Source organism: Podarcis melisellensis (genome assembly GCF_964234715.1).
Source record: "Podarcis melisellensis genome assembly, chromosome: Z".
Taxonomy (NCBI): domain Eukaryota; kingdom Metazoa; phylum Chordata; class Lepidosauria; order Squamata; family Lacertidae; genus Podarcis; species Podarcis melisellensis.
The window spans coordinates 852,529-879,461 of NC_138547.1; the positions used below are offsets into that span (position 1 = coordinate 852,529).

The following is a 26,933-nucleotide window of genomic DNA, read 5'->3' on the forward strand; positions in this document are numbered from 1 at the left end:
ACATGGGGGTGGGGAAAGTTCTCAGGCTGCATGAGACGGGGTGTGTGTGTGTGTGTCTGTCGGGAGGCGGTTCTCGCATTTGGGTCTGGTGGCTCACCGGGGTGCACATTGATTATTAATATGGCTTATTAATTTTATTATTACTAAATTTATATACCTGGGGGTCTTGACATGGGGGTGGGGAAAGTTCTCAGGCTGCATGAGACGGGGGGTGTGTGTGTCTGTCGGGAGGCGGTTCTCGCATTTGGGTCTGGTGGCTCACCGGGGTGCACATTGATTATTAATATTGCTTATTAATTTTATTATTACTAAATTTATATACCTGGGGGTCTTGACATGGGGGTGGGGAAAGTTCTTAGGCTGCATGAGATGGGGGGGTGTGTGTCGGGAGGCAGTTCTCGCATTTGGGTCTGGTGGCTCACCGGGGTGCACATTGATTATTAATATTGCTTATTAATTTTGTTATTATTAAATTTATATACCTGGGGGTCTTGACTCCATCTTCAAGGTGGGGGGGCGATGAAAAGATTTTGGGCCAGATCAGAACGGGGGTCGGGGGGGTCAGGAGGCAGTTCTGGCACTCAGGCCCGGTAGCCTACCGGGGTGCAATCGGCACGTTGATTATTAACATTATTTATTGAATTTATGTACCTGGGGGGTCTCAATTACCGTCTTCAAGGTGGGGGGCTGGGGGAAGATGCTCAGACTTTTGGGAGGGCTGTTGGGTCGTTTTTATTTTGATTAGGTATTTTGTGGTTTTATAATAATAAAGTGGGGTTTTTGCATGGTTTTCGTGTTGATTATATGTTTTCAGGTTGATTATATGGGGCTGCCCAGAGTGGCTGGGGAAATAACAAATTACGGCGATAATGTTTTGGGTTTATAATATATAAACCCAATAATGAATATAATAATAATTATATTATAATAATAAATAATAAGTTCTTATTTATGCCCCGGCTGAGACCGGGTTTAGGGCGGCTAACACCGAATATAAATGCGCTTTTATATTTTGATTGTGTTTCGTGAACCGTATAAGGCAGTGTGGGCCAGGGCCCCCCCAGCTCTTTTCTGGACTACAACTCCCATCACCCCTCTCTCGCAGGTCCAGTGGGTCAGGGGTGATGGGAATTCATATTCACAACATTGACAGGTTGGGGGGGGGTTTTGTACGTGTTCCTGTCAGCTTTGCTGTACTCAAGTAAGGCATTGTTTTCGGCATCAAGGCTTTAGATTCCGTTTCAAAAGGAGGGAGGGGCTCTCTCACCCTCTGAGTCGCAGGGGGTCCCGACTGCTGCAGGCAATTTTCTGATGAACGACTTCAGCCTTTAATTAAATAAAATTTTACAACAGGTTTGGTTTTAATGTATACCTTTTCTTTGGAGATTTAATTGCTAAAACAACCACTCTAGAAACAGGATTCCTCCTGCCAATGTGAAACGCACACTTTTCAGTGGCGTCTCTCTGGTTCACGCCCTGCACAAGGAATATAATTGCTCTTCCATGATAAGTTACGTAACAGTCAACTTCCACTCTACGTGATTTCTACCTGGACCATAATCCATTTAGAACTCCACGCACCAACCCCCCTGCTTTTTTAAACAAAAAATATCCTTTAATAATTGCAGCTGCATTTTGCTTGTTGCTAGGGTGAAACAAAAAAATACGAAAATAAGCATCTATTCTTTTCTACACTTACGAAAAAATTCCTAAAAAGGTACCTAAAAAGGTACCTGGTTTTAGAAAGTACAATCCCTTTGGACTGTGCCCACCTACAAGCCCCCTTTTGAACTGAGTTCATAGCCCTTTAGATAAGCAATGGCGCCTGGATTTCCTCAGTCAAGGACTTGCAGCAATTGACAGAAGGCGAGTCCCCTGTCTCCCACCCTGCCCTGTGGTGCCGCTGCATCAAGAAACGTGGGTAGCCACTCCCAGCCCACTTCAGTCAAACCCCAAACAGCTGGAGGGCCAAGGGATCAGGCATGGCCCAAGTTGGCCCTCCAGCTCTTTTCTGGACTACAACTCCCATCATCCCTCGCTCCCAGGAGCAGTGGTCAGGGATGATGGGAATTGTAGTCCCCAAACTGCTGGAGGGCCACGTTTGGCTCCCATCCTCCCTAGCTCCCAGGAGCAGTGGTCAGGGATGATGGGAATTGTAGTCCCCAAACCTTGCAGGACCAGTGGGTCAGGGATGATGGGAACTGTATTCTCCAAAAACCGGAGGGCCGGAGATGATGGGAATTGTAGTCCCCAAACTGCTGGAGGGCCACGTTTGACTTCCATCATCCCTAGCTCCCAGGACCAGTGGTCAGGGATGATGGGAATTGTAGTCCCCAAACTGCTGGAGGGCCACGTTTGACTCCCATCATCCCTAGCTCACAGGAGCAGTGGTCAGGGATGATCGGAATTGTAGTTCCCAAACAGCTAGAGGGCCACGTTTGGCTCCCATCGTCCCTAGCTCCCAGGAGCAGTGGTCAGGAATGATGGGAATTGTAGTCCCCAAACTGCTGGAGGGCCACGTTTGACTCCCATCATCCCTAGCTCCCAGGAGCAGTGGTCAGGGATTATGGGAATTGTAGTCAAACAGGTAGAGGGCCACGTTTGACTCCCATCATCCCTGGCTCACAGGACCAGTGGGTCAGGGATGATGAGAACTGTAGTCTCCAAACAACTGGAGGGTCAGGGATGATGGGAATTGTAGTCCCCAAACAGCTAGAGGGCCACGTTTCACTCCCATCATCCCTAGCTCCCAGGAGCAGTGGTCAGGGATGATGGGAATTGTAGTTCCCAAACTGCTGGAGGGCCACGTTTGACTCCCATCATCCCCAGCTCCCAGGACCAGTGGGTCAGGGATGATGGGAATTGTAGTCCCCAAACAGCTAGAGGGCCACGTTTGACTCCCATCATCGCTAGCTCCCAGGACCAGTGGGTCAGGGATGATGGGAATTGTAGTCCCCAAACTGCTGGAGCGCCACATTTGACTCCCATCGTCCCTAGCTCGCAGGAGCAGTGGGTCAGGGATGATGGGAATTGTAGTTCCCAAACAGCTAGAGGGCCACGTTTGGCTCCCATCGTCCCTAGCTCCCAGGAGCAGTGGTCAGGGATGGTGGGAATTGTAGTCCCCAAACCTTGCAGGACCAGTGGGTCAGGGATGATGGGAACTGTAGTCTCCAAACAGCTGGAGGGCCGGGGATGATGGGAATTGATGGGAATCCCCAAACTGCTGGAGGGCCACGTTTGACTCCCATCATCCCTGGCTCACAGGAGCAGTGGTCAGGGATGATGGGAATTGTAGTCAAACAGCTAGAGGGCCACGTTTGACCCCCATCATCCCTGGCTCACAGGACCAGTGGGTCAGGGATGATGAGAACTGTAGTCTCCAAACAACTGGAGGGCCGGGGATGATGGGAATTGTAGTCCCCAAACTGCTGGAGGGCCACGTTTGATTCCCATCATCCCTAGCTCATAGGACCAGTGGGTCAGGGATGATGGGAATTGTAGTCCCCAAACAGCTAGAGGGCCACGTTTCACTCCCATCATCCCTAGCTCCCAGGAGCAGTGGTCAGGGATGATGGGAATTGTAGTCCCCAAACCTTGCAGGACCAGTGGGTCAGGGATGATGGGAACTGTAGTCTCCAAACAGCTGGAGGGCCAGGGATGATGGGAATTGTAGTCCCCAAACTGCTGGAGGGCCACGTTTGAATCCCATCATCCCCAGCTCCCAGGAGCAGTGGTCAGGGATGATGGGAATTGTAGTCACTAAACAGCTAGAGGGCCACGTTTGACTCCCATCATCCCTGGCTCACAGGACCAGTGGGTCAGGGATGATGGGAACTGTAGTCCCCAAACTGCTGGAGGGCCACGTTTGACTCCCATCATCCCTAGCTCCCAGGAGCAGTGGTCAGGGATGATGGGAATTGTAGTCCCCAAACTGCTGGAGCGCCACATTTGACTCCCATCGTCCCTAGCTCCCAGGACCAGTGGGTCAGGGATGATGGGAATTGTAGTTCCCAAACTGCTGGAGGGCCACGTTTGACTCCCATCATCCCTAGCTCCCAGGACCAGTGGGTCAGGGATGATGGGAATTGTAGTCCCCAAACTGCTGGAGGGCCACGTTTGACTCCTATCATCCCTAGCTCCCAGGACCAGTGGGTCAGGGATGATGGGAATTGTAGTCCCCAAACTGCTGGAGGGCCACGTTTGACTCCCATCATCCCTAGCTCCCAGGACCAGTGGGTCAGGGATGATGGGAATTGTAGTCCCCAAACTGCTGGAGGGCCACGTTTGACTCCCATCATCCCTAGCTCCCAGGACCAGTGGGTCAGGGATGATGGGAATTGTAGTCCCCAAACTGCTGGAGGGCCACGTTTGACTCCTATCATCCCTAGCTCCCAGGAGCAGTGGTCAGGGATGATCGGAATTGTAGTCCCCAAACCTTGCAGGACCAGTGGGTCAGGGATGATGGGAACTGTATTCTCCAAAAACAATCAATCATGGCATGGAATGGTGGAAGCTCTGGACCCCTCCCCCTCTTCCATTTCTTGCGCCCCATTCCCCTCCCTCTTAACCCCCGCCTTGCCTCTTCCAGCAGATCTGTCGAGCTGAACGGATTTGCCGCACTCAGGGATCCATACCTGGGGGGCCCTGGGCCCGCCCCCTACCAATACCTCCCGCACCTTCAGAGCTGCCCGGCGCACTCGGCCCTGCTGCCCCCGCCCCCTCGGAGCCTCGACCCCCAGGCCCCCGCTCTCCTCATCAGCCAGCTGGTCTCGGCCGAGGACCTGGACCCCCTCGGCACCCCCATGCTCATCGAAGACGGGTGAGTGACATCCCCCTTTCTGCCTGCTGGTGGCCCCCTCAGAGCGGCACAATGGGGAGCCTTGCCACACGGGGCGAGGGGGCAAAGCCGCTTCTGGCGAACCAGAGCAGCGCATGGAAACGCCATTTACCTTCCCTCCGGAGCGGGACCTATCAATCCACTTGCACTTTTGATGTGCTTTCAAACCACTAGGTTGGTGGAAGCAGGGACTGAGCGACGGGCGCTTGCCCCATGACGGGGATTCGAACCGACCGCCCTAGGCTCAGTGGTTTAACCCACAGCGCCACCCCCGTCCTTTAAAAAATGCACAGCAGACTCGTGAAAAAGAAACCCACAGAGGGGTGGTATTAAACGGTGCGAAGGCAACCGGCACTCGCTTTGGTCCTCTATCTGCTCTCCCTCCCGCAGGTACAAAGTGACCCAGTCGGAGCTCTTTGCGCTGCTGTGCCGCCTGGCCGACGAGCTCCTTTTCCGCCAGATCGCCTGGGTCAAGAAGTTGCCCTTCTTTGGCGAGCTGTCCATCAAGGACTACACCTGTCTCCTGGGCTCCACCTGGCAGGAGCTGGTCCTCCTCTCCTCGCTGACCGTCTATAGCCACCAGATTTTCGGAGACCTGGCTGACGTCACTGCCAAGTACTCCCCGTCCGACGAGGAGCTCCACAGGTGAGGCTGATGGGGGGGGGCGGAAAGACAGTCGTGGAACTGAGAAATGTCACAGAAACATTACCTTTACAGAACGTTACGTTACGGAAGCACCTCTTACATCTCACTTCTTAGAAGCTAAATGTAAGGCAGTGGATTTCAAATGGTTGATCATTTATAAACCGCAAACTCCTGAGATAAATGCAGATATTTTGAGAAAGAAATTGCTACAGAAAGAAACATAGATTTGGTTCCTTAATTCCGTCAGGTCTCAAGTCTTATATCGTCTTTCGTTCCTTCTTGTAATAATTTCTTACAGCTCTATTTAATATTATTCTGGTTATTCTTTACAAATCTTAGCAATCCCACCCTTTGTTTGAACTAGATGGTCTGTCCCTTTAAAAATTCTTTTGCCTTACAGTATAAAAACCTGTGATTGGAAACTCCCTGTATCAGTCTTTAACATCAGCAGCCAGGAGCTTTTCATCCCTGTTTTTGAGTTTGTTTGAAACTTACAGCTTATCTCTCTTATTCTTTTGTAAGTTTTTATTAAAACCCTTTTGTAAAGGCAATACTAGAATTTTTATAACCGAGTCCTCAATTTCTTATTACTACTGCTTGGCTCTCTTAAATGGGGCTATGTATAAAACTTGTCACTCAGGTTTTCCTACCTTTTTTGTAAACTCAGGGAAGCATTTCAGCCCTGCTCTTTGTTTGAAATCATTTAAGGTTTATAATTTCTTTATATCCTTCTGAGGAAACTGATTAGTTCAGTGAAATGAGTTTTTGTAGCCGGCATCTCAATTAAGTCTTTGTTTAATTCTAGGTTAATTTTTTCCTTTAACTTGATTTTTGTTATTTAATCTAACTTCATAGTCGGCTACTTCTAGTTTCAGGGATTTTCACGGCATTTCATTTGTTTTTTTGCGGAACTGAGAAATGGCACAAAACAAACGAAATGCCGTGAAAAACCCCAAAACGAGAAGTGACCTGCTAGAAACATTGCCTTGCAGAAATAAACTAAATAATAAAAAATTGGACAAAATTAGAAAAACCCTAAAATTGAACAAAGCCTTAACGGGATACCGGCTACAAAACCTCGTTTCGCTGAACGATTCCGTTTCCTCAGAAAGAAAAGGAAAAATCATAAACTTTTAAGTGACCCAAATTCAAAAAAAGGGGTAACCCCCCCCCAAACTCTGAAGTATTATAATCCTAGTTCGACCTAGGTAAAGCAAAACACAGTAATAAAGGATTGAGGACTCAAAAAGTACGGTTTCCAATACTGAATTTACAGAAAAGCTGAATGGCAAGTTTTAAACAAAGCCCAGCTTGAAGAAAGCAAAGTACAGTAATAAAGGTTAATTCTAGTGCTGCTTTTAAAAAACCCCGAAATGGCACAAATTCAAAGAAAGTAATACAAGATAAAGCCGTTTTAGATTTTAAACAGACTCAAGAACGGGGCTGAAACGCTCCCATGGTCTAGATGTTACTGCTGATATTGAAGACTAATATCGGGTGTTTCCTATCACAGGTTTATATAATATAGGGTGGAAATTTTTTGTTGAAACAATGGGTGGGATTAGTAAAAATTTGAAAAATAATAATAACAAAAATGATATTGAACGGAGTTGTAGAAAATTATAGGTTCAAAAATACAAGAATAGTTTTGACTTGGTGCTGGCATTCGAGTGATAAAGGAACTAAAGGTGGACAACAATTAAGGATTGATTATGTTTTCAGAACGGTTTGGAAAATTGATATAGAAAGGTTTATTGTTTGGTGTACATGCGGTTGTGAGATAAAATATACACAAAGGGACCTGACGGGAAGTCATAGTTGAAGAAAGGGTTTTGTAAAATAAAAGGGGGGAAATATTTCCTTTCGTTGTTATCATTGTGTGTGTGTGTGTGTGTACATATGTGTGTTTTCGTATGGAAGGTTTGGGAGGTAGATAACAAGATAAATGGTGTTTCCTGCTTGGCAGGGGGTTGGACTCGATGGCCCTTGTGGTCTCTTCCAACTCTATGATTCTATGATTCTAAGTAAGCAACTCAATATTGATGTACGTCATTTTTATTTCTTAAATTATATTTAGTGGTGGTATGGTTGTCTTGTTTTTGGTAACAGAAAATCATTTGATAGAAATTATATTTTTTTAAAGAAAAAATTATAAAAACGAACTAAAGTCATTCTAAGCATTGAGACCTGCCCCGTCTCATTTTGGGTCCGGCGTCGCGTCAGGACGCCTCCCGGAAAAGTCTCGCCAATAATCCGTAAATAGCCCCCTGTGTTGTAATATGGACGAGCCAAACAAAATAATGCAACGTGATGGCTAATAACAACGGCGCTAAACGCTATTTATAGGCAGAAATTGCAAATGGCAAAGTCTCAAAATCTTCTTCACCAACGTGAGTATTTGCGGCGGTCAGTTTTCTTTATGGTCCAGCTCTCACTTCCATACATCACTACTGGGAAAACCATAGTTTTAACTATACGGGCCTTTGTTGGCAAGGTGATGTCTCTGCTTTTAAAGATGCTGTCTAGGTTTGTCATTGTTTTTCTCCCAAGAAGCAGGCGTCTTTTAATTCTGTGACTGCTGTCACCATCTGCAGTGATGGTGGAGCCCAAGAAAGTCAAATCTCTCACTGCCTCCATTTCTTCCCCTTCTATTTGCGAGGAGGTGATGGGCCCAGTGGCTGGGATCTTAGTATTTTTGATGTTGAGCTTCAGACCATATCTTGTGCTTTCCTCTTTCACCCTCATTTAGAGGTTCTTTAATTCCTCCTCACTTTCTGCCATCAAAGTTGTGTCATCTGCATATCTGAGGTTGTTGATATTTCTTCCGGCTTGGGCTTCTTCCAGTCCAGCCTTTGCGTGATGAATTCTGTATATAACTTAAATAAGCAGGGTGACAATGTACAGCCTGGTTGTACTCCTTTTCCAATTTTTTTTATTTTTTAAAATCATTTTTATTAAGTTCCCCATTTTAACCATCCAATCAAATTGTGTTGTTCTTGTTCTTGTTGTTGAGTCGTGTCTGACTCTTCATGACCCCCTGGACCAGAGCACACCAGGCACTCCTGTCTTCCACTGCCTCCTGCAGTTTGGTCAAACTCATGCTGCTAGCCTCGAGAACACTGTCCCACCATCTCGTCCTCCGTCGTCCCCTTCTCCTTGTGCCCTCCATCTTTCCCAACATCAGGGTCTTTTCCAGGGAGTCTTCTCCTGAGGTGAGAGAAGGGAGAAGGGGCAGCGCCCTTCTGTTCCTCCTCCGGCTTCGCTGGACAGGCGCGTTGCTCAAGGGGCACTGCGCCTTCTCTCTCTCTCTGCGCAGCGCATCTCCTTCACAGGAGACCCTTCTGTTCCTCCTCCGGCTTCGCTGGACAGGCACATTGCTCAAGGGGCACTGCGCCTTCTCTCTCTCTGCGCAGCGCCCCTCCTTCACAGGAGAGGTGCTGCGCAGAGAGGGAGAAGGCGCAGCGCTCTTCAATGAAGCTGGAGAAGGAACAGAAGGAGACCCTTCTGTTCCTCCTCCGGCTTTCAGGACAGATGCGTCGCTGCGAAGCCAAGGAGCCTGCATTCGCTCCATAGGACGCACACACATTTCCCCTTCATTTTTGGAGGGGAAAAAGTGCGTCCTATAGAGCGAAAAATACGGTATCTCTCGCTTGGACTACTGCAATTTGCTCTATGTGGGGCTACCTTTGAAGATGACCCAGAAACTACAACTAATCCAGAATGCGGCAGCCACATTGGTGACTGGGAGTGGCCACCGAGACCACATAACACCAGTCTTGAAAGACCTACATTGGCTCCTGGTACATTTCCAAGCACAATTCAAAGTGTTGGTGCTGACCTTTAAAGCCCTAAACGGCCTCAGTCCAGTATACCTGAAGGAGTGTCTCCACCCCCATCGTTTAGCCGAACATTAAGGTCCAGCTCTGAAGGCTTTCTGGCAGTTCCCTCACTGCACTCTCATCAGATGTCCAAGAGAAAAATAACTGCCAATCTTTTAGAAGACATCTGAAGGCAGCCCTGTTTAGGGAAGCTTTTAACATTTAATCGGTTATTATATTTTAGTGTTTTGTTGGAAGCCGCCCAGAGTGGCTGGGGAAACCCAGCCAGATGGGTGGGGTGTAAATATTAAATTATTATTATATTATTATTATTCAAATCAATCTTGATTACATTCTGAGACCTGACAAATTGTTACAAAGTGATGCACAATTCATACAGCCTACCTCCAGGTTAAACAAGTGTTTTGTTCAAAAGATTGAGACCATTGGTTCTTGCAACCACCGATAAAAATTTTGCCACTGCTAATGTTCTAGCGTTTGTCCGGTCTTCCAATAGGAACCTGACATAGTGAGCCTCTGATTTTCCCGGGAAAGGTACCAGCAAGGATGATATCAGTTCAGCTTGCTCATATTTCGCACAGTGCAGCAAAATATGTTTCATAGAGTTGATGTCTTGAGTACACGAGCAAAGTCTGTCCTGGTAGGGAACTCCTCTCAACCTGCCATCCAAACACGGCAGAAGGAAAGATGTTTAATCTGGCTTTGGTGAAAAGCCTACTATAATTTGGGTACTGTCAGGTTTTTAATGCAAGATGTTAACTTAAAGACATGACCATCTTGTACTCCTACTGCCAGCAGACTACAGACTGCGTGTGATCGAGATCGCCTGTCACTGTGTGCATGATCCCATAAGCTTTGCTTTAACGTCTTTAGGGTGCCTTTATAACCCAGATGATGATGATGATTTATTTGTTGAATTTAATGCCGTCCTATACCTGGAGGTCTCACGGTGGTCCTGGAACGGATAGTTCCTGGAGGGCTCGTCTGACGCCAAACTCCCTCCCTCCCTGCCCGCCTCCCCTCTACAGGTTCAGCGAAGAAGGGATGGAGGTGATGGAACGGCTTATCTACCTGTACCGCAAGTTTAGCCAGCTCAAGGTCAGCAAGGAGGAATACGCCTGCATGAAAGCCATCAATTTCCTCAACCAAGGTGAGCCTCCACAGGAGAGACGCCCTGTCTCTTTTTTTATTTGCATTTTCAAAAAAACAGGAATAGTGTGTGTTTTTTTTTTTTTTTTATTATTATTATTATTATTATTATTATTATTATTATTATTATTATTGTACTTTAGGTTACATACGCTTCAGGTTACAGATGTTCAGGTTACAGACTCTGCTAACCCAAAAATAGTGCTTCAGGTTAAGAACTTTTTTTTTATAAGATATTTATTAAAGATTTTCTTAATACAATAGAAAAAACAAACAAAATAACATGTAACTTTACAATAGCCATATTTTCTTCGCTTCATTGGACTTCCTCGCGTCTCTCGTTCCTGCGTTCCAAGTTTATCAAACTTTACCCAGCAATTTATCACCTTGTTTCAATTCTTATTTTATAATTTTCCAATAGTGTGTCCCTAATTTTAGATAATTTTACCCAAACCTTAAAAGCTTAATTTTAGCATAATATGTATCCAAAATTTATCTTTTCTTATATTTTCACTTATCTTCATATTCCTTTCGACTAACTTAATGGTGCCATATTATTTATAATCTTGCATCTTTCTTAACACCCATACAATTTACAATATTTTTGTAAATAGTCCTTAAATTTCTTCCAGTCCTCCTCCACAGCCTCTTCTCCCAGGTCTCGGATTCTGCCAGTCATTTCTGCTAGCTCCATATAGTCTATCAGTTGCATCTGCCATTCTTCCAGTGTGGGTCAGGTTAAGAACTTTGCCTCAGGATGAGAACAGAAATTGTGCTCCGGCGGCAGCGGGAGGCCCCATTAGCTAAAGTGGTGCTTCAGGTTAAGAACAGTTTCAGGTTAAGAAAGTACCTCCAGAATGAATTAAGTACTTAACCCGAGGTACCACTGTATTATTATTATTATTATTATTATTATTATTATTATTATTATTATTATCATCATCAATGGAATTTATATACCGCCTTACACCCAGCGGTCTAAGGGTGGTTCACAGAAAACCCCCTTCCCTCTGCCCCACTTCCAACTTCCTACCAGGTAAGCCCCGTAGAGTGCAGTGGGGCTTACCTGTGGGTAAGTGTGCGTATGATTTGAAGCATGGCCTCCCATTAGTCCACTTTGCCTGTGCAGAAGGGATCTGCTTCATCCCATATTTTGGGGTCCCAGGCGGAACAACAGACCCACGTGGACTGTCTCCCTCCTGAACCTTACGGAAGGGCAGGTGTGCGCGTGAGAGTGGAGAGGGGCCACTTCTGTGCTCAGCCCTCAGCTGAGAGTGGATCCGGGACCTCACTTGGGCTGGGGAATCCGAGTTCGAATCCCTTTCCAAAAGGTAAAGGGACCCCTGACCATTCGGTCCAGTCACGGACAACTCTGGGGTTGCGTGCTGATCTTGCTCTATAGGCCATGGGAGCCAGCATACAGCTTCCGGGTATGTGGCCAGAAGGACTAAGCCGCTTCTGGCGAACCGGAGCAGGGCACGGAAACACCGTTTACCTTCCCACCAGAGTGGTACCTACTCATCTATTTGCACTTTTGACGTGCTTTTGAACTTCTAGGTTGGCAGGAGCAGGGACCGAGCAACAGGAGCTCACCCCGTCGCGGGGATTCGAACCACCGACCTTCTGAGCAGCAAGCCCTAGGCTCAGTGGTTTAGACCAGGCATAGGCAAACTTGCCCCTCCAGATGTTTGGAGACTACAATTCCCATTATCCCTGACCACTGGTCCAGCTAGTTAGGGGTGATGGGAGTTTAGTCCCAAAACATCTGGAAGGCCGAGTTTGCCTATGCCTGGTTTAGACCACGGCGTCACCCGCGTCCCTACAACTTCCCTTCCACACTTTTCCTGTTCTCTTTCCGACCATCCCATTTGTTACCGAATCAATACTCTTATCAATTTCAACTTGGCTGGATATACACAAAGCCTGCTAAGCTACGTTATTTGTCTGTGCTGGTTCTTGAAATAGTACATGAACATTATCCATTCCTTCTTAGATTCCTTGTCTTCATTTTCTCTTACCCTGTTCATCAACAGGTTCAAACATTTTACACTGCCATTCTTCCTTAGTGGGTACTAGATTTGTGCCAATCTTCTCTTCTTCTTTGGTGATCACTTGTAGCCGAGTAAGATTGTCTTCCGTAAACATTGTTGACTGTGGAGGCCAATTCTGGATCCACACCTCCTTCCACAGTGGGGACATTAGTTTCTCGATGGGAGTTGATCACAGTGTGGATTTGCCAGGCGTGCCTTCCTCTTAGCATGTTTCTCCCTTGTGTCCTGAGTTCGAGTTTCTTCAAAGCCCATGACACCTTTGGTAAAGGCTGTTCTCCAACTGGAGCACTCACAGGCCAGTGTTTCCTAATTGTCAGTGTTTATACTACATTTTTTTAGATTGGCCTTGAGACAGTCTTTGGACCTCTTTTGTTGACCACCAGCATTACGCTTTCCATTTTTAAGTTTGGAAAAGAGTAGTTGCTTTGGAAGACAATCATCAGGCGTCCTCACAACAAGACCGGTCCAACGAAGTTGATGTTGAAAAATCATTGCTTCAACTCTGGTGATATTTGCTTCTTCTAGTACATCAATATTAATTTGCCTGTCTTCCCAAGTGATGTGTAAAAATTTTTGGAGACACTGTTTATGGAATCTTTTTTTTTAAAATGAATATTTATTAGCATTTTCAAAAACCACACAAAAACAAAAATAGACAAAAAATAACAAAAATACAAAAATCCAAAACTTAAAAACAATTAAAAACACATAAAATTTCAATTACTTATTTTCTTTTAACTTGTTTCTCAGACCTCCTCACACCTCCCCTTCTTGTATTCCAATTTAAATTATCAGCTCAGCAAGTCCTTAACTTATTTCTCCACTTTAACTTAATGATTTATTCTAACATGTTGTTATTTTACTTTTCTTCTTTCTTCCATTTCCTCAATTTATTTTGCAAACCTTATTTTCATTTAATTTAGACCATTTTAAAAACCAGTTTTAACTTATCCAAACTTCAACATCAATACTTATACCTCATTATTCATTCTTAAATATTTTTCCTAAAGTCTACCAAAATTTCCCTTCCATGACTTTCCCAATTTCCGTACAAATAGCAGAACCAAATAAAACCAGAACAAATTATAATTATATACCCTTTGGATTCCCAGGCTCCACCCCCCCTTTTCCTGGTTTCAGTCCCCAACAAATGTCCATCAGTCTCAATATACTGTTTAGCCTGGAGATCTCACATCCGAGGCTCTTAATTCTCTCTCAATTCCTCTCTGCCGGTCTTTTTGATTGTCCTTAATGTTAAACCCCAAATCTCGGAGAGGCTCCGGCCCAACAGGATCCATGTTTCTTCCAGCCAGACCTCCATATTTAAAGATAAAGCCTATGGGGTACTCCACATCTTGTTTCATACTCCTTTCAAGTCCAAATGTCCCCAGAGCTCCAACTTCCACCTTAATCAAATTTATAATCCTTCGATCTTCAGATCTCCACATAAGGAGATCTCTCAGTTCTCCACTCTCCAATTCAGGCCAGACTTTCCACATCAGATTTTTATTTTCCTTTATTGCCATCATGTCAGGCCTCAAAGTACAACTCTCCTTTAACATCTGCAAAATTACAGCTCCTCCTTCCTTTTCTTCAGGAGCAACATATGTCTCCTCCATATTCTCAAAACTCTCAAGTTTCTCTATTTGTCCAATTGAATAGGCTTCCTGTTTCAAATCCTTATCAGATTCAACAATGTTATTTACTGTTAAGTCCAGAGTTGTAACATTTGTAGCCAAAACATCGATTTGGCCTTGTAACTTTCCCAAGAGAACAAATACTCTGTCCAATTCAGCCTGGATTTTCCCTCCTCCAGCCATCCTGTAATGTCACTAAACCCCTCTAGGGGGATTTTAGTTCCTTAATATTCCTTTCAGCTCAAGTCCAAAAATCAAGTTATTTTGTATCAGCCCTTCCTTATTTTCAACAAATTGTAACAAATATAACCAGCAGAAGCAACAAAAGCAGGGTTCTCTTTTCCCGTCTTGACAGCTAACTTGACAGCTGTCAGACTCTTCAGTATTTCATCAACAGGCTCTCTCACGGGACGCTCCCGGGTCCGGGGGGGGGGGTGTGAAACTTCAGCTCCCAAAATTAATCTTTTATCCTCCAGTAAGAATTCTTGTAATGTCAAACTGTGAAGTTAAGGTCTTTTACAAAAAAGAAAGAAAAAATTATCTCGACCTTAGCTAGCAGGTCCTTTGCTTTAAGATATTTACAAAGGGGGGGGGCGGACTTCCTTTTCAACCCTTCCCCGCTCGTTCCTAATTCAGCAAATTTTTCCTTTAAAGTTCCAATTTTCGTACTACTCACGGGTTGTTGCTTTAGAGTCCAATTGTTCAAAGGAAAAAGTCAGCGCTCTCTGACAATGGCTTGCGGCTTCACTCCGCAGAAGAAGCAGTACTCTCAGCACTGCACCACACCCCGTCCCCGTTCTGAAGCCTTTAAAAAAGGCTCCTTCGCAAATTGGGGGGGCGCAAATGGTGCCCGCCGAGTCACCACGCTCACAGGCTTCCGCGCCTGTGATTTTTAAGGGTCCCCGCGTCGCCGCAGCGGCAAGACCCGATCCTGCAGAGCCGATTCCCTCCGGAGCTCGGAGGGAATCCGCCATTAATCGATGGTGCTAACCCGGAAGTCTCCACTGTTTATGGAATCTTTCAAGGAGTTGGAGATGGTGTTTATAGGTGGTCCATGTTTCACAAGCATTTGGTAAGGTTGGTAGTACAATAGCTTTGTAAACAAGCATTTTGGTTTCCCTGCGAATGTCTCAGTCCTGAAACACTCTGCACTTCAATCGGGAGAAAGCCGTACTCGCAGAGCTCAAGCGATTCTGGATTTTGCCATCAATGTTGGCCCTTGTGGAAAGATAACTGCCTAGGTAGGAGAAGTGATCAACATTTTCCAATGTTACACCATTGAGTTGGATTTGTGGCACTGCAGAGGGGTTATTTTGTGCTTGTTGGTGCAGCACTTTGGTTTTTTGGATGTTGAGTGATAGGCCAAGCCTTTCGTAAGCTTCTGCAAAGATATTTAGGATGGTTTGGAGGTCATCCTCTGAGTGTGCACACACTACGTTCTAGCTGCAGCAGAGGCGTATAGTAGTACAGTAAACCCTTTCAGTTTTTTTGGGGGGGGCCTCCATTGTTACTGTCCCCCATCTCAAGTCTTTTGGGGAAAGTATCTTTTTCAATTCATTATTGCAAAATTGCACCTGCCAGCCAAAGTCACTGGCCACTGCCAAAAGGAAGCAGATCTTCAAACGAGGTAAAACTAAATCCAAAACTTGAGGACATTAAATTAGGATTAATTAAAAATTGGGGGGGAAACGGAAGGTGAAAAAAGGAAGTCAACTTCCGTTCTCCGAGGACAAGCGCTGCAGATTGCAGTTTGTGAACAGGAGGGGGAAATTAATTACGGCCTCTGGGTGGCTCTTTTTAGTTACTGGTAGGTAGCCGTGCTGGACTGCCATAGTCGAAACAAAATTTAAAAAATCCTTCCGGAAGCACGTTAGAGAGCAGCTAAGTTTGTTATTGGCATGAGCTTTCGTGTGCATGCACACTTCTTCAAAAACATTCTTCAGGGTTTTTTTTGTTAATCTTTTTGCTGCACGTTCTGACGTTTAAAAACTTTCCAGCTCGGTGGGCTTAATGGACTTAATCTGAACTTCATTTTTATTCTCCTTTGAGACATATTTACTAACCAATTGGTTCAATCGGAGGAGAAGCAGAGAGAGACAATAGAACATATTTTTTTTTTGGACATTTCTGCAAATTTGGTGGGTGTTAAAGACCACCTGGGATCTGCCCCGAGACCTCCAGGCATAGGGTGGCAAATGAAAAAAATAATATGTGGGCCGTTGTCGTGTTTTCTTTGATCGCGTAACAAGGCGTAAAATTCATATTCCCCCCTCCCATAATTCATAAACAATATTGTGACCTCCTCTCCCTCGCTCAGCCTGTGCGCCCGGTGTCTCTGGAACGGACATTGTAGGAACTGCAGCCCCTGTTCCCTTCGAGCGGAGCTGGGACCGGCCCTTGGCAGCTGGAATTGGGAACGCCCCACCACAAACTTCTCTTTCTCTTTTTAATGTGATTTTTATAAAATTTTCTGTTATACAATTTCAGCTAAACATTTTACATACTTAAGATCTCAGTGACTTCCCTTCTTTGCTTTCAGTGTTTCATTCCATATCTTAGATCCCTGCATATTTTACAGAAAATACACCCATCAGTTTTCCATTATTTACATCCATCCAAACTTATTTTTTTAAAAAATAATTATATTTTATTAATTTTCCATACAATTGTACCACATTACAATTTCTGTTAAACTTTCCGATTTTTGACTTCGGCTTCTCTGCCAATCATTCAAAATTTAATTTCTTTAAATACACATTTCCAAATTTTGATATTGCCTTTATACCTACCCCCTCTTATGTTTTGCTTTTTTACAATACTGTATTTCTTATTTTATTACAGAGCTTCTCTAAATGCCACTAACGTTATTTCGTTATCACTTATACATTCCCAGTATTCTGTTATTTCCCCCCAGTCCTCGATGAATTTTTGATCTCGTTGATATCTAATCTTCCCAGTCAGTTTATCAAGTTCTGCATAGTCCATCAGCTTCGTTCTCCATTCCTCCAACGTTGGTAATTGTTCTTGTTTCCATTTCTGAGCCAGTAATATTCTTGCCACTGTTACTGCATATTGGAAAATTTTATGGTTCTTTCTATTTATTTCATTGCCAACAATTCCTAAGAGAAAAGCCTCTGGTTTCTTAACAAATGTATATTTCAACATTTTTTTCAATTCATTGTATATCAACTCCCAGAAGCTTTTCACTTTCTTACATTCCCACCACATATGAAAAAATGTACCATCTACAGTGGTGCCTTGCAAGACGAAATTAATCCTTTCCGTGAGGCTCTTCGTATAGCGGTTTTTTCATCTTGCGAAGCAAGCCCATTGACAGCTTAGCGGATTAGCGCTATTAGCGGTTTAGCGGCTTTTAGCAATCAGCTGTTAAGCGGCTTATCAGCGGATCAGCTGATTAGCGGCTTAGGAAAAGGGGGGAAAGGGGGGAAAAACCCGCAGGAACTCGCAAGACATTTTCATCTTGCGAAGCAAGCCCATAGGGAAATTCGTTTTGCGAAGCGCCTCCAAAATGGAAAACCCTTTCATCTAGCGGGTTTTCCGTCTTGCGAGGCGTTCGTCTTGCGGGGCACCACTGTATTTCTTTACATTTCCAACACTTCTTACATGTTTTGTACATTTTAGCAAGTTTTACTGGTGTAATGTACCATCTATATATCATTTTCATAACATTTTCCTTTAATGCAGTACATGCAGTAAATTTAATACTTTCATTCCATAGTTTTATCCAATCGTTAAATTGTATATTATGTCCAATATCTCTGGCCCATTTTATCATAACTGATTTAACTTCTTCATCTTTTGTATGCCATTCCAACAATATCTTATACATTTTGGATAGGATTTTATGTTCATTATTTATTATTTCTATTTGAAATTTAGAATCCTTCTCTGCATATCCATATTCTTTAAAATCTTTTTTAAACATTTCGTTTATCTGAAAATAATGCAACCAATCATGCACAAACTCTTTCACTTCATCATATGGTTTCATTTTCCATTTCCCCCCTTCTTTCATAATCAAATTTCCATATGTAATCCAATTCTTTCTCATGTTAGTTTTTTTAACAGTCATAACCTCTAACGGAGACAACCAGTGTGGAGTTTTTGGTTCGAGTAGGTTTTTGTACCTCTCCCATGTTTCTATTAACGATCCTCGGAAAATGTGGTTTTCAAAGCCTCTATGGATTTTCTTCTTTCCCACCCATAAATACGCGTGCCATCCAAATCTATTATCAAATCCTTCCAAATCTAACAATTCTGTATCTTCTAATTTTATCCATTCCTTTAACCAACAGAGACATGAGGCTTCGTAGTACAGTTTCAAGTCTGGCAAGGCGAAGCCTCCTCTTTCTTTTGCATCAGTTAGTAACTTAAATTGAATTCTTGGCTTCTTTCCCTGCCAGATATACCTTGAAATAGCTCTTTGCCATTCTTTAAGGACCCCAGTCCCCTTGATTATTGGAATCGTTTGATACAGAAACAATAGTTTTGGCAGCACGCTCATCTTTATCGTTGAAATCCTTCCCCAAAATGACAATTTCATTCGTCCCCACACCTCCAGATCTTTCTTTATCCCATTCCACACTGATATGTAGTTATTCTGGTATAGATCTATATTCTTGGGGGTTATCCAAATACCTAAATATTTCACCTTTTTCACCACCTCTATGCCAGCTTGTTGCTGTATGTTCTCTATCTTATCTTGATCCATGTTCTTGACAATTATTTTAGTCTTTTTCTTATTCAATATAAATCCTGCCACTTGGCCAAATCTTTCAACCTCCATAAGTATATTTTTCATACTTTCCAAAGGCTCTTCCACCGTTATGACCAGGTCATCGGCATAGGCTTTCACCTTGTATTCATTCCGGCCTACTGTAACCCCTTTTATTGTCTCATTTTCTCTTAGTGATTTTAGAAAAATCTCCAGTTCCATGATGAATAACAATGGTGAGAGTGGACATCCCTGTCGCGTACCTTTGGATATCCCTATTTCCTCAGTAATCATATTGTTTACAATTAATGTTGCTTTTTGCTCAGTATAGATTGCTTTTATTCCATTGAGAAATTCCTTCCCCACCTCCATTTATTCTAAGCTTTTTAGCATGAAGTCCCAAGATATGTTATCAAAGGCCTTTTCGGCATCCACCCATCCAAACCTATTTACACTGTTGAATTTATCTTAATGCAGACAGCATTTTCAGCTACACACCATTATTTTCCATATATTTTCCATATATTCAGTAAATGTTGTCCAATCTTCTTTAAGTATAAACTCTTTCTGTTCCCTTATTCTACAAGTTGTGCATATTCTGTCAACTGAAGTTGCCAATCTCCTTTGGTTGGCACCCTGCTCATTTTCCATTTTTGGGCTAACAAAACATGGGCCGCAGCAGTAGCGTACGTAAATATCCTTTTCTGACACCTGGGAATTTCAGTCTGAATTATCCCCAACAGAAAGTTTTGGGGGTTAAAGTAATTTTAAACATGTTTTTCAATTAATTATAAATCATTTCCCAATACCCTTTTATGGCCTCGTACTTTTCGCTCCTTCTGTGATACTATGGGCCAACTCCTTTCCCTGTCCGCACAGACAGGAGAAAACAGGATTATCAACCCTCTTGCTCTCCTCCTGCCAGCTGGAGACATTGTGGGGCTGGCCAGACACGTCCATAAAGGTGTGGGGGTCTGTTGGGAGCACCTGCTCTTGGCTCTGGGGGGAGGCAGGGGGTTTCCTTTCCTCCCTCCCACCTACTGCTGCTGCTGCTACTACTTGCCCTTACTCTCCTGCGTTCGGGGCAGCCTGGCCCATGGGGGATTTCCGCAGAGTCAGATTTGCTTCACGGCCTCGCATACAAAGCCAGCGGACAGGCGGCGTTTCAGCAGCCGCACAGTGGGAAGGGCTGCCTGCCTGGGCCCAGCGAAGCGGCTGCCAGTTGGGTTCCTCCTCTTTGCCTCCAGCTTGCGAGTGGAGCCCCGGGTTTCCTTTGTGGTGGATTCAGAATACAAGACCCGCATATCGACTTTACTTGGCCCCTCCCAAGGTCTCTCTTCCCCCTTTAGCTGGGCTCCAGATCCCAGCATCTGCTGGCCACACTGGCTGGTGCTCAGGGGAGTCAGGAGTCCGGCAGCCGTTGAAGGTCCCAGGCTCCTCCGGTCCAGGCTGTCCGCGATTTGGTCTCAGCTCCTGGAGGAGCTGCCCCATGGCCAGCCAAGAGAAGCTGCTCTTGGGACTTGCTTCTGGGGCCCTTCCTCTCCTCCTCGGCCCCTGCACCTTTTATCGGCATCGTGGCAGTTGGCGGGGAGTGGGGACAGGACGGGGCGGTTGTTCCTGCCCCACTCGTCACAAGCGTGGTTTCTTCTGCTCAGATATCCGAGGCCTGACAAACGCCTCCCAGCTGGAGCAGCTGAACAAGAGGTGTTGGTACGTCTGCCAAGATTTCATGGAGTACAAGTACCCGCACCAGCCGAACCGGTTCCCAGATCTGATGATGTGTTTGCCGGAGATCCGGTACATTGCAGGTGAGACTCTCTCGGTGGTCGTTCTGGTTCCACTCCTCGTGAAGCTTGGAGGGAGACGCTTCTCTGCCTCTCTCCGGCTGCGTTGCCAGCGTGTGGGAGCCTCCTTCCCACCTTCAGAAGTGCAGTCCAGGACAGCTGGTGGGCAGCTCCAAGGGAGGCAGGGAGGTTGCTGAAGCAGACTAGTAGCTCACCTAGTCCCTCATCCTGGAGGCCGTGGGGCCAGCCAGATGCCCACCATGGGAAACCCAGAAGCAGGAGTGCAAGAGCCCTCTCCCCCTGGGGGCAGAGGTGGAGCATGGCCACCCTGAAGGCAGCAGTGTTTCTGAATAGCAGCTGCTGGGAGCCGCGGGAGGAGAGAGTGCTGTGGGTTTGCCTTTGGGGTGTCTGCTTGGCCCCTGGGAGAGCAGCCTGCTGGACTCTGGTTGGCCCCGTGAGGCTGACCTGGCAGGGCTCTTTCATGCCGCCTTCGACACGGGGCAGCTAACCAAGATTGTGTTCTTGTCTTGACAGGGAAAATGGTGAACGTCCCATTGGAGCAGCTGCCTCTCCTCTTTAAGGCTGTTCTGCACTCCTGCAAGGCCAGCGTGAGCAAAGAGTGAGCAGCCACCTCTTCCCCCCTCCCTCAGGAGTAAGAGGAGGAGGAGGAGGAGGAGGCACATGCAATTGATGGAATGGCTGCAGCTGGGCAGTGGGTAGCCTTGCTATTGCGGCAGGAATCTTTGTGGGGTTGGTCGCTTGGTTTCCTCTATTCTTCTTGTTCTTTTTACTATTTTCCTATGATATTTATTTCACGACAAAGTTGAATGTATGATCTTCAACCCCGTGCACAGCATTCCGTCCGAATGCAGCCATTGAGTCCTCTCACAGTTTACAGAATGTGAAGATGTGTGTTAACAGTGTTTTTTAGGCTTAGACCTCTTTTATTTTACCAGAGCTGGAGGCTGGGGCCGATGACTTAAGACTACCTCAAGGAGAAGGTGCTGGGCTCCTCTCTTTCTGTGGGACCTGCACCCAAAGTGTTTGTTCTGTTGGGGCAGTCGGCCGTTCCTTGGAGGCTGGAATCTGCTCTCCCCTAGAGAAGTGCCAAGTGCTGCCCCCTCCTCCCCCCCCTCTCCTCAATTGGCTGCCCACAGAGCACCTCAAATACACACCCCACCTGCTTGAGGTCCCTCTTGGCACTCCAGACCCATTAAACCCTCACTTTACCACAGAAAGGCAAGGTTGCAAGGATGATGGCTGAGTCTCAGAGGGTGAGATGGCAGCCCCTTCCTCACACAGTCTGAGGGGTCTGCTCTAGACTTTCCCTCTCCCTGCCCGCCACCTGCGAAAGAAAGCTGGGACAAGCAGGGAGGCAGCCTTCAAAGGGGAAATGAGTTTCCGGGTTCCCTCTGGACACCCCTTCAAACTCTCATTCTTAGCCTTCAGAAAGGGGCCCTGGCAAGACTCTCCAGGTTGTGATTGGTCTTTGCATGGTGGGAGCCTCTCTCCCCTATTCACACTCAGTGGGCTCTCCAGTTCCCAGAGGCCCCTCCTCCTCCTCCTCCACCCATGTCACACTCCTTCTTAGCTCCATGCTTCACAGATGCTCACAGCAAGAGAGGCTTCTCTGTGAGTGTCTTCCTCTAAGGCCTTCAGGCGGGGGGTGGGAGCCCCACACACTGGCTAATGGCTGCAGTTGGCAGACACAATCAGAGGCTGGAAAGGACTGGCCTGAATTAGCCCATCTCACCTGTTCAGCCCATCTCATAAGCACACGCAGAGGCAGTCCCAGTGTTGCTGCCACTGTCAACGCCCCCCCCCCCAACCTTGCAGTTTGCTGCACCCTGTTTAAATTTGGAGGCTTGGCATATTTCTAGGGGAGATCCTGATCCAGGTTGGCCTGGGAAGCGCAAATGGGAAATGCGACTGCAGACTGAGCATCAGGGAAACTCGCAGGCCCCTCCCCACTGCCAGCCCCGCCTAGAGCTCCTTTGGACCATTGGCATTTGCTTTGTGGGTGGGGGGGAATGTCACCCACAGGGCTCGCTCTCTTTGCTTAACTTCCCCATACTCAACGCTGCTGTTGCTGATTCCAGCAAGGTGAAACGGGTAAATGGCCCTGCTGCAGCCAGCGCTCTGTGGCTTTTTGTGCATCACAGACCGGTGTCACTGCCCTTTTGCTTTTCCCATTGGTCCAAGTAGCATTTGTAACCCCCCCTCCCCGCCACTTTGGAAAGCCTTCTGCTTTGACATGATATACCTCAAGGGGTGGTGGGGGCGTGCAAGTGCTGCGTTCCCTATCTGCCCTTCTGTCTGTCTGCCTGTATGTTGTCTGTGTCGCAAAACTAGAAAGTGCTGCCTGCCAGGACATTGGTGTTATTTTGTGTTTTGTGTTTTGTGTTTTGTTTGGGAGGGGGGGGGGAGAGCTGTCCACAATACCTCTGATTGACCCATTCATTACCTTCTGGTTTGCTCCTTTTACGTAGCAGAGATTCTATACATTGCACAAGACTGCGGAGTCTAGCCCATCACTCGACATTTCATAGAAACATCACAGATCTGTGGCCATGGGATTTTTCAGGACCCCTCTGCTGCCCCCACACCCCCTCCCCTCCTGCATATATTTCAAAGGTGACTTGACTCAGGAAGGAGAGAGGCATTGCAGCCTGTGCAGGAGGGGGGGGGCTGTGTGAGAGGATGCTCCGCTGGCCATTGTGTAAGACCCCCCCCCCCATTTTGCCTCCGCATTCACAGCATCCCTCCGTTGAGACACAAAAGCCTCTGCTGATCTCTGGGAGCAGGGAGAGCCAGGCTGAATCCGGGCGCAAGCCAAAGGCTAATGCAGTGAGCCAGAAGGTAACTCGTTGGGCTGTCATTAATGCCTCCCGCAACCAAGCCCGCTGACGGCTTGTTTGGTTTTGAAACAGGGTAAAGTGAATGTAATGCTTTGCGGACTCAGGTATTATGTGAAGAAAATAGGAACTGTAGCTTAGAGACGTAGGGACCGTAGGTCACTCACTTAGATGGATTTGTGAATTTGGTTTGAAGGACACTGTACAAAGGTTGGAATTCTCTTTCTGTGCTATCTTTTGTTCAATGGTCATTTTGCAAAAACAAAAGGGGGAACTGTATAATAACGTGCTTAATGCTGCGTGGGAGAGGAGGGGGAGAGGAGAGCTCTGCTATTTCTGGTTTCTCCCCTGCTGGGGCCCAGCAGCCCACCTGCCACAGGGAGATCCCTGCTGCAGTTTGTCTGGGCTTTTTTTTTTAGCATGATTGATTGGTTGAGTTTATTTGCTGCTTTTCCGCAGCGAACTGAGCCCAAAGCGGCCTACAGTATACCAAATATACTGAAATAAAGAGCATATCAGTAAAGAACCCAAAATGACAATAGTCCCAGCAATTTGGCAAACGCAGAATAAATTCAATATTACCCCCCCCCCCCAATACCTAGGCTTATTAAGTACACAAAGGCAAAATAGAAATGGAAGTTTACTGGCAATAAAGTTTCTTACTGCTCTTCCAAGAAGCCTGGCTTAATGCAGTCTGGAGGTGAGGGGCAGATTGCATACAGCTGGCTCCCACCACCTTACTCCAGAGGAGGCTGGCAGCAGCAAAGGCCAAATGTCAGGGAGGGCAGTGATGGCAAGTCTCTCCCCCGGCTTCCTGGAAGTACCAGTTGCTGGTGCAGGTCTCCCTGCATGTTTCCAGCCTATTGCCACTCATTTGGAAAGAGAGAGTTGACTATTAAGTCCCTCTCCCCCCCCCCCCGTACATGAGCACCCCAAGAAAAGCCACCAGGGGCCACAGCAGCTGCTGCAGAACCAGGTTGGCCGCAGCACAAGCTTCTTGGGCCCCCTGTGGCCAGGAAGACTCCCAAAGGCCGCCCAGTTGCCGTTCTCCTCCTCTCCCCCTTCTTCCCCCAGCTGAGCAGGGAGGCCTGGAATTCCCCTTTTGCCATTCAGTGGCAGTCCTTCAAACCAACCTTTCATTTTGTTTTTGTTTTGTTGCTGTTTATAAACTTGAACTACTTTTTACCTTAAAAAAATATTTTATTTCTAAATAGGAAAGCAACCAAAAAAAGGGGTGGGGTGGAGGGGGACCCATCAACGCCCCCCCACCCCCCACCCATCACTGCGCTGCCACCGCCCGCTCCCCGCCCCTTGCCTCTGCAGCTGTGACTCTGGGGAGACCCAGGTGGCAGTGGCCTTGCCCTCTTCCTCAGGCTTTGACATGGCGGGAGGGGAAGAGGGTGGGGGTGGCAGCTGAAGTCCGGCGCGGATATTTTTGTATCTCAGATGATACCAGTCCAAAGCGATGCTCCATCTTGCAGCAGCAGCCTGAGGGGCTTCTCTGGGTTCTCTGTGCGCCCTTTGTGCCGCACGCAGAAGCTCAGGGATATGTATTTAAACTGAACCCAGGGAAATCTCCCCTGCTGCCCCTGCCCCGGCAGGAGGGGGCTCTCTTTGCCCAGGCCTGCTTGGGGCCCTACGCCCCCCTGGCATCGCCTGGGGAAGGAGCCCCTGTCTGGACTTGAACCCGCCACGCTCGGGGCACCCATTGACCTCAACTGAGCCGCCTTTGCGATAGATGCATTCTTTCTTTCTTTCTTTCTTTCTTTCTTTCTTTCTTTCTTTCTTTCTTTCTTTCTTTCTTTAGTATGAAAATGTTTTGTACTAGTTTGTTGATAACATTATTGACTCAGTTTCCATAACAAAACTACCTCTTGTGTGACATCCTGTTTATCATCTCAAAGGGATTGTGCTGGGGAAAAGAAACAAAAAGAAAAGAAATCCCCCCTCCCCCACTTTGGAAAAAACCTAAAATAACCCTGCTTCCTCTTTGTACATGTTTCTGAGTGGAGATGCAACAGCGTTGTTGTTTTTTTGGGTTGCGGGAGATGCTGCTTTGTTAACTTCTCTAGAGATTCTCCATTCCTCATTGCTGCTGCAGGAGAATTATTTGCCCCCCTCCCCCCTTGGGGCTGCGTGAGAAGGAGGTAGCAGGATGCATGGGCGGGGGAATGAAGGGAAGGGACACCTGGAATCTGGAGCAGAGTTGTTAGAGAAGAGGCCATGCGGTGCCCCCAGACGCAAGACCACCCTGCCCTCTGCAGCAGCACGTGGAGAGGGGGTGCTCTTGCCCAAGGTTGCAGGCCCCCCTCTCACCCTACACACCCCTGGCTTCTGCCACCTCCTTCTCCCTACCCTGCTGACGCTTAGACCTGCATCTCCCCCCCCCCCCAGCCATGGGCATCCTGGGACTCTCCCAGCCGGAGGGAGGAAGGGAGGGGCAGCAATGCCTGCAGCCGTTTTCCCTACAATCCCGTGTAATAAATCGGGGGAGCAGGGTGTCACTGCAACATAACAAATAGTGAATGTTTAGCTGTTATGTTTCAACATGCCTGGAGCTGGAGCATCTGCACTGCAGGGATGCCACTTGCCCGGCGGCGCCCCCTGCCTCAGGAGGTGTTGACAAGAACAGTGTTCTGACCGGGTGTAGTTTTGGCCATGTGGCAGGTGGGGCCCTGGCGCCCCTCGCTTTCGCCCAGCAGCCTCGGCTCCAAAGTTCTACTCTGTGACTTGACTACCTGTGGAAATGTGACCAATAAGTGTTAAACGCATGTTTAGCAAGTGTTAGATCTTTGAACTAATAAATGTGAAATGGTTCTGCACTGCTTGACTCTTGAGTGTCCTTTCTTTTGCTTGCTTGCTTGCTTCCGTGTCCCACAGGTGCTCTCTCCACAAACGCGCGCACACACCTCTACCTGGCAGTCAGTGTATTAGGGGAGGGGGTGCTTGGAGCAGGGGGTCTCTGCAGGCGTGAGGCTGAAAGAGCTTTCACCAGTGCCGGCAGGACACATCTCTGGCAAGCTGCCTTTGCCCCTGGCGGTGCCTGCAGAGCGGAGCACAGCAGGGTAAGGGGAGGCCAGAGAAAGGGAAGCATGCCTTCCACCCAGTCCCTTTGGACGGGGCTGGCTCCCCTTTCTCCTGGTTATCCAGGCTTTGATAGGGAGGTGTTAGGAATGAGCAGCAGGTGAAAGAAGGAGCAGGTTATTTTAGCCCCTCTTGCCTTGATAGCTGCCAAGCAGCCAGAATTCCCCCCCCCCCTTTACAAAAAGCCCAATGTGCAAGCAAACCTAACTGCAAAAACAGCCTTGACTGCAGAGGGAAAGGAGAGATCAGTTAAAGATATCTTGTTTTTGATGAGAGAGCGGCAAGCCGTGAGGAGGAACATGGTATTTTTAGATTTC

At 46.8% G+C, this 26,933-nt stretch overlaps 1 protein-coding gene across 2 annotated transcripts in view; it reads left to right on the forward strand.

Annotated features, from left to right (window-relative positions):
* The window catches only part of NR6A1 (nuclear receptor subfamily 6 group A member 1), a 61,906-nt gene that overhangs the window by 30,643 nt on the left and 4,330 nt on the right, over positions 1-26,933 (forward strand). The window contains exons 7-11 of one of the 2 annotated variants that reach the window (XM_081896457.1): positions 4,589-4,819; positions 5,228-5,482; positions 10,350-10,471; positions 20,549-20,701; positions 21,212-24,123. In XM_081896457.1, the coding sequence (XP_081752583.1) occupies positions 4,589-4,819; positions 5,228-5,482; positions 10,350-10,471; positions 20,549-20,701; positions 21,212-21,300 (850 nt within the window). In that variant the 3' untranslated portion in view covers positions 21,301-24,123. Of the gene's footprint in view, positions 1-4,588; positions 4,820-5,227; positions 5,483-10,349; positions 10,472-20,548; positions 20,702-21,211; positions 24,124-26,933 lie in introns of those variants that run through there. The other variant, XM_081896458.1, reaches the window with a different exon arrangement.